Source organism: Salvelinus sp. IW2-2015, unplaced genomic scaffold (assembly GCF_002910315.2).
Source record: "Salvelinus sp. IW2-2015 unplaced genomic scaffold, ASM291031v2 Un_scaffold2278, whole genome shotgun sequence".
NCBI classification, from domain to species: Eukaryota; Metazoa; Chordata; class Actinopteri; order Salmoniformes; family Salmonidae; genus Salvelinus; species Salvelinus sp. IW2-2015.
The window spans coordinates 92,158-100,561 of record NW_019943605.1 but is presented as its reverse complement, the minus strand read 5'-3'; the positions used below and the strand labels follow the sequence as shown (position 1 = coordinate 100,561).

General features: G+C 41.2%; 1 protein-coding gene across 1 annotated transcript in view; it reads left to right on the top strand.

Moving 5' to 3' along the window:
* Positions 1-310, top strand: part of pigh (phosphatidylinositol glycan anchor biosynthesis, class H) — a 10,427-nt gene extending 10,117 nt beyond the window's left edge. The window contains 1 exon segment of the mRNA XM_024140790.2: positions 35-310. Coding sequence (XP_023996558.1) covers positions 35-106 — 72 coding nt within the window. The 3' untranslated portion in view covers positions 107-310.
* The last annotated feature ends 8,094 nt before the right edge of the window (positions 311-8,404 follow it).

Genomic DNA, 8,404 nt, shown 5'->3' with positions numbered 1-8,404 from the left:
TCTGATTCTAGTCTACCTTTCATTCCTCTTTCAGAGCTCAAAACCAAGGCTGAACTGCCTGGTCAAAGTGTACAAGAGCTGCCAGGAGATTCTAGCTAAGTGCTGAGGGTGATGATGTCATCCTGGTCATTTGGTAAACCGTCTGGGTGAACCACGTTGACGTCATGTTTGGGAAAAGCACAGTCGCTGACATCACTGCATTCCCGATGCTTCAAACCACTGACTWCGCCGCATACCGAGTCATGCAACATGTTTTGAATATTTCTCAGATTATGTTATCGATTCTCAATGGAAAGAAAAACTGATGATACACATGTCATTGTCAAATTATTGTCTTTTAAAAATATATATATTTTCAGGTCATTTTCCACACACCAGTTTTTTAGTAATGCAAGACAGGATCCATTAGGTCATCCCACTAAAATATACTATACTCTTAAGATTCTCAGTAAGAGAGTAGTTTATGAATGTAAGTCCTTATTTGGTGTTACCTAATGTTGTTATTTACTTCTATGTCTTAGAATTTGATACATCTACTTGAACAGTGTTTACCTGTAACTATTTCCCTACTTGATAAGCTCGTTAACTTGAAGAATTTCCTGTTGGAACTATGAATTTAGAAATAACCTCTTTCTTCCTTAGATGCAAATTTTTTATATTATTATATATTTACAAATATTGTATTCCATTTGAAGAGTTAATAGTATTTATCATGTAATTTAAATAAGAATTTGTTCTTAATACTGACTTGCTTAGTTAAATAAAATAAATTAAAAAATAAAGTACTGTCACTAGCTGCTATTCTTTCCATCGCCAGTAGAGGGCAGGACCTACCACCTTTAACTCGGAACAGAACCACCTGTCTCCATTGCTGTCGGCTAATGGGGATCCTACGGTTGCTATTATTTACTTGGAGAGCCAGCATTCCTGCAATAAGTTCAGCAATACTAATCGTAAAATCTGATTCTTAAACTTAACCTTAAATGCACTTCTTATCTTATGCCAAACCCTATATTTATAAGATCAAAAAAGCAATTTTMGGGGTTTCTGACATAGTGGCCTACAGCCAAATTATTATGCAAATGGTTGGTAAAGAAAACTATTAAGGATGAGCCTGAAACCAGCTGATCTAGACAGACACTGTTATGTGGTCTAGATCTTCCCTAACGGGGTCAATACGGACCGCAGGTATCATATGTACGCACATAAGACATTGGTGAATGCATAGAATTGCAGGAAATTAGCTTTAAAACAGCTACAAAATATATCTGCCCCATGAAAAATGTGTAGAATTGTGGGAATTTAGCGTTAAAACTGCAACATTTTCTCTCCGCCAACAAGAGTGGTGGGAACAGTTAGGGCTGGCATGGGTTGKGATGTTGGTTTGTTAAAATGATTTTATCCGGAAGCTATCCGGAACATATCCCAGTCCGCGTGATCAAAACAATCTTGAAGCGTGGATTCCGATTGGTCAGACCAGCGTTGAATAGTCCTTTGCACGGGTACTTCCTGTTTGAGTTTCTGTCTACAGGAAGGGAGGAGCAAAACGGAGTCGTGGCCAGATTTGCCGAAAGGAGAAAGACACTTTCATATGGTCTAGATAGACTACTGTGTCATAGGTCCGATGCACTGTGCTATGTCTAGATAGACACTGTGTCATAGGGGTCTAGATAGACACTGTGTCAATAGGGTCTAGATAGACCTGTGTCATCCGTCTAGTGCCACTGTGTCATATGGTCTAGATAGACACTGGTGTCATATGGTCTAGATAGACACTGTGTCAGTGATGTGGTCTAGCTAGGACACTGTTGATGGGTCTAGTCAGACCTGTGTCATAGGGTCTAGATAGACACTGTCATATGGTCTAGATAGACACTGTGTCATAGGTCTAGATAGACACTGTGTCATAGGGTCTAGATAGATCTATAGACACTGTGTCATCATGGTCTAGATAGACACTGTGTCATATGGTCTAGATAGACACTGTGTCATAGGGTCTAGATAGACACTGTGTCATAGGGTCTAGATAGACAACTGTGTCATAGGGTCTAGATAGACACTGTGTCATAGGTCTAGATAGACACTGTGTCATATGGTCTAGATAGACACTGTGTCATAATGGTCTAGATAGACACTGTGTCATAGGTCTAGATAGATCTAGATAGACACTGTGTCATAGTGGTCTAGATAGACACTGTGTCATAGGGTCTAGAATGACACTGTGTCATAGGGTCTAGATAGACACTGTGTCATAGGGTCTAGATAGACACTGTGTCATATGGTCAGATAGACTAGATAGACACTGTGTCATAGGTCTAGATAGATCTAGATAGACACTGTTCATATGGTCTAGATAGACACTGTGTCAATAGGGTCTAGATAGACACTGTGTCATAGGGTCTAGATAGACACTGTGTCATAGGGTCTAGATAGACACTGTGTCATAGGGTCTAGATAGACACTGTGTCATAGGGTCTAGATAGACACTGTGTCATAGGTTAGATAGAACTGTATAGGTTAGATAGACACTGTGTCATATGGTCTAGATAGACACTGTGTCATAGGGTCTAGATAGATCTAGATAGACATGTGTCATAGGTCTAGATAGACACTGTGTCATAGGGTCTAGATAGACACTGTGTCATAGGGTCTAGATAGACACTGTGTCATAGGGTCTAGATAGACACTGTTCAATAGGTTAGATAGACACTGTGTCATAGGGTCTAGATAGACACTGTGTCATAAGGGTCTAGATAGACACTGTGTCATAGGGTCTAGATAGACACTGTGTCATAGGGTCTAGATAGATCTAGATAGACACTGTGTCATATGGTCTAGATAGATCTAGATAGACACTGTGTCATAGGGTCTAGATATACACTGTGTATAGGGTCTAGATAGATCTAGGTAGACACTTGTCATAGGGTCTAGATAGATCTAGATAGACACTGTGTCAATAGGGTCTTAGATAGACACTGTGTCATAGGGTCTAGATAGACACTGTGTCATAGGGTCTAGATAGACACTGTGTCATGAGGGTCTAGATAGACACTGTGTCATGTGGTCTAGATATACACTGTGTCATGTGGTCTAGATAGACACTGTGTCATGTGGTCTAGATAGACACTGTGTCATAGGGTCTCGATCAGTGGAGGCTGGTGAGGTGGAGGACGACTCATAATAATGGATGGAATGGAGTCAGTGGAGTGGTATTAACCACATGGAAACCACCTCTTTGATGTGGTTGATACCACTCCATTGACTCCGTTCCATCCATTATTATGAGCCGTCCTCCCCTCACCAGCCTCCACTGATCTAGATCATATGGCTACTGGTGGGTCAGTCAGTGCAGCACTTTGTGATTTCGTTATGCAATATACTTTCTGTCAGGAAATGTTTTCTGTCCAAACTGTCCTCTCGGTGTGGTCGTTTTGCATCCGTTCTGTACTGAGCTGATGGTCGTTTTGCATCCGTTCAGTACTGAGCTTATCTCCCCCAGGGGATCCAGAGATAAAGGATGTCTCCCAAATGGCACCATATTCCCTATATAGTGCACTACTTTTAACCAGAGCCCTATGGCACCCTATTCCCTATGTAGGGCACAGCTGTTGATCAGAGCTCTATGGCACCCTGTTCCCTATGTAGTGCACTACTGTTAATCAGAGCCCTATTGACCAGGGGACAACTAGTGCACTATGTAGGGAATCGGGTGCTATTTAGGATGCGCGCCGTTTCATAAGACTGAGCACCTCACTTTGTTCTGTAGGCAAAACCCACGTGTCTGTTTCATCGACATAATATCAGCACTGTTAGGTTCCCTGTGGCTGTTAGCTTTAGAGGTGCTAGTCTACTGTTGGTATTTAACACAGCAGGAACTGATAAGGACTTTAAAGAGGGTTGGAAGGGTTTGAACCCCCAATTAACATAGGCTCAATGAGGGTATGATTTAGCTAGTTTGTTGATAGAACTTGTTTTACTTGTGTGTGTGATTATTTTTTGGTAGTCGTTGAATCCAGCAGTTGTCATGGGGATTGAGGCCAAGGACAAAATGACATTGTGCTCAGGGTGGCTGCGGATGCCATCTGTTAATAACGAACTAAATAGACAGTTTTGGACAAAGCTACACTAATGTTTGTATCGTAACAGTTCTCTGTCTTTGTGTCCCAAACGGCACAGTATTCCCCCCCACCACAAACACACACACACACACTCAAACCGGTGTGCCTGGCACCTACTACCATACCTTGTTCAAAGGCACTTAAATCTTTTGTCTTGCCCGTTCATCCTCTGAATGGCACACATACACAATCCATGTCTCAATTGTCTCAATGCTTAAAAATCTGTCTTTAACCCGTCTCCTCCCCTTCAACTACACTGATTGAAGTGGATTTAACAGGTGACATCAACGAGGGATCATAGCTTTCAACTGGATTCACCTGGTCAGTCTATGTCATGGAAAGAGCAGGTGTTCCTAATGTTTTGTACAATCAGTGTAGTGCACCACTACTATCTACTAAAGATGTGCACMACACTGAATAGGATGTCATTTGGGAAGCACCCTTTGGCTATGTAAGCCTCCTTTATTTTGATCTCTACCGTCACAGTAGGCTGTCTGATATAATACCTGAAGAGAAGCTCAGTGCCATTTAACAATGTTTTTTCAGTTGAGCGTACCGGATAATTATTTSTTTTCTGTCCCACGCCTCTCTTCTGTATCTCAGCCTCAACACTCCCTGTAAATAGTCTCTCCGTTCTCCATCTGTTCTGTTGTTGCATATAAAGCCATTGAAGCGGTTAGTCAGGTTTGCCTCCTTTATTAAAAGCTCTTATCTGCGCTCCATCACTGCTTCACAGGAAATATTTATTTACTGGGGAACTTTCACTTGAAAAGATACCTGTTTTAATCCATTATTTAACCAGGCAAGTCAGTTAAGAACAAAGTCTTATTTACAATGACYGCCTACCAGGGAACAGTGCCTGCCTTGTTCAGGAGCAGAACAATATATTTTTACCWTGTCTGCTTGGGGATTCGATCTAGCAACCTCGCAGTTACTAGCCCAACGTGCTAACCACTAGGCTACTTGCCACCCCATTTGTTCAAGAGAACTTCTTCGCCAAACAGAATTGGTATGAACCATAACACCCCTGTAGCACATCAGAGCAGGAATAGGCCTGATACTGTAACACCACTTAGTTTATAGGTCAAAGTTCAACAAACCTCATTAACTTTCTCAACAGGGGCTTTCCCTCTGTCCTGTGGACCATTTGTAGCCCTCCAGGCCTGTGAACCCAGACCCCCCCCCTACTTCCCCCTTTCCTCCCCCCGTGTCAACCCCCCCCCCCCCCTATACTCCAGTCCTGCTCCAGGGGCGTTAAAACAAGCAGAAGAGTGTGAGTTGATACCTGACAGTGCACGTCTAATCTGCCCCCTGCTTTGGAAAGCCCCTCTCCTCTGCCCTCCCAGCCCCTCTACCATCCCCAGCTCTAACCCCCCTGCTGGTTCTGATTTAAGATCAGCAGGTGTCTGTAGTTTACGGTGCCCGTTCAGAGGACCTGAGATGTGGGGAGGTGTTGGTCGGTCGCTCCCAGGCTATTGCCTCTGGGCCTGGTCCCTCTGGTTCCTGACTGTTTCACACCTCCACCTCCTCCTCTCTTTCGTCGTGGGCTCTATTATTCTGTCAGAGACCTCCTCTTCACAGCAGTGTAACACACCATCACCGCCACACCAACTCACATACAGTGTGAACTCAACACGCTGCTCTGTCATTTTACACACACACACACACAGCGGCCCGTAGACTCACACCTTGCTGCTCGTTTTGACGGCCCCCCCCCAAAAAATGTCAAATGAAGCAATACCGACGCTGTAACCTATGAAGAAATATTATGAAATATTACGGTGTAATCGTCCATATTCTTTACTTGTGTTACTGTTCAGATTGATAGTGATATAGTTAGATAGGATATGATTGATAGTGATATGGTTGATTAGTGATATGTTGATAGTGATATGGTTGATGTGATATGGTTGATCAGTGATTATGGTTGATAGATATATGGTGTGATAGTGATTATGGTTGATAGTGATATGATTTGATATAGTGATGTGGTTTATAGTGATGCGATGATAGTGATATGATTGATGTGATATTGAGTGAATAGTGATATGACTTGATAGTGGTATGATTGATAGTGATATGTGAATAGGATTGATATGATGTATAGTGATATGTGTTGTATTTAGTGATATGATTGATAGTGATATGGTTGTTAGTGATATGTTGATATAGTATGCGGATTGATAGTTGATGCATTGATAGTCGATATGATTGATTAGTGATATGATGATAGTGATATGATTGATAGTGATATGATTGATAGTGATATGTGATATGATGTGATTGGATAGTGATATGATTGATAGTGATATGATTGATCTGGGATAGGTTGATGTAGTGATATGGTTGATAGTGATATGGTTGATAGTGATATGATTGATAGTGATATGTTGATAGTGATGTGATTGATGTTATTTTGATAGTGAATGATTGATATATATGATATATTGATAGTGATGGATATAGTTGATAGTGATATGGTTGATAGTATAGTGATAGTGATGTGATTTATAGTGATATGATTTGATGTGATATGATATAGGATATGGTTTGATAGTGATATGGTGATTATTGATTGATTGATAGTGATATAGTTGATATGGATTGGGAATAGTGATATGTTATAGTGGGAGTTGAATATGATTAGATGGATAGTGATATTTGATCGTGATTGATATGAATTGATAGTAGATGGATGGTAGTATATAGTTGATGGTGTGATATTTGATAGTGATATATTTGATATGAATGTTGACTGATAGTGATATGATTATAGTGATATGATCTTGATAGTATATGATATGATTGATTAGTTGATGTATTGATAGTGATATAGTTCGGTAGTGATATGAGTTGATTAGTGATCATGGTTGATAGTTGAATTGAGTTGATAGTATATGGATTGATAGTGATTGGTGATAGGGTGATGGGATGATAGTGATATGATTTGGATAAGTAGATATGGTGATAGTGATATGGTTGATAGTGATAGTATATTATAGTTGATATGATTGATAGTGATATGGTGATAGTGAATAGACTTGATAGCTGATGAATGATAGTGATTGTGATTAGTGATATGATTGATAGTGAATGGTTGTAGTTGAGATGGTTGATAGTGATATTTTGTAGAATGATTGATGAGTGATTATCGACATCTTTCCGAACGTGATGCTTGTGCCGGCTCAGTGCTAAGCTATACATATGTGTCATGCCCAGGCCGGACAGACCACACATACACCTAGGGGTTTGGGGTATTTTTTCAAAGGAGTTCATGTCTCTGATTTTCTAATTGAAGTCCCACCTACCCCAGATTACGCTTAGTAGGTAGGAGGTGGTTGCTGGGCTAGACTCGTAGGGCCCCAGGTTGATTGGTTTGCGAGTGGGATCAGGAGACTTTGTACCACCCCCCCCACCAGACACACACCCTCATCACATCCTAAGGGCATTCCTTTGTGTGACATTTGCAGGCTGTGAGCTAAGCAGAGCAACAAGAGTAGCAACCGATGGGGACAGGCAGGAACATAGGCAGGAACTGCTCCTATCCACTTCTGCTGTCACTCTTCGAGGAGCAGGAAGTCAAGAACACTGTGTGTATTCGTGCATAGATCAGTCAAAGAGACACTGTGTCGTATGTTCTAGATCAGTCAAGAGACACTGTGTCGTATGTTCTAGATCAGTCAAGAGACACTGTGTCGTATGTTCTAGATCATTCAAGAGTAGACACTGCAGGGGTGAAAGCTGAATTATATTATGGTAGAATCTCTCTCTCTGTGTGTTTGTCTGTCTGTCTTTCCAGTCTATCATGTCTATTAAACGTGTATAAATCAATTTACTAATTGACTCATTGTCTTAGTAGTTTCTATCAGCATGTGGGGACGGTAGTCTTGACTCATGATGACACATGGTACTGTTTATTAAGTCGTTCTATTCATCTCCCAGTTTGAAATGAGAAAATCCTGTGAACTAAAACTTTACCTCGCTCCTTCGTGTTGCGAGTATCCCTGGATGTCTGTTTGATATTCGTCTCAGGTATATTTGTATCTCTAAACTATCTCCTTGCTTCACTGAGTATGAGTGGGTGGGTTATTGTATTGTACATACTATTGTAGATACTATATACACAGGTTACGCTCTCTCCCGCTTTCTGTCTCTCTCTCACTTTCGCCGTCTGTCTGTTTCTCTCACTTTCTCTCTCCCGCTTTCTGTCTCTCTCTCACTTTCTCTGTCTCTCTGTCTCTCTGTCTCTGTCTATCTCTCTCTCTCTCTGTCTATCTTTCTCTCTC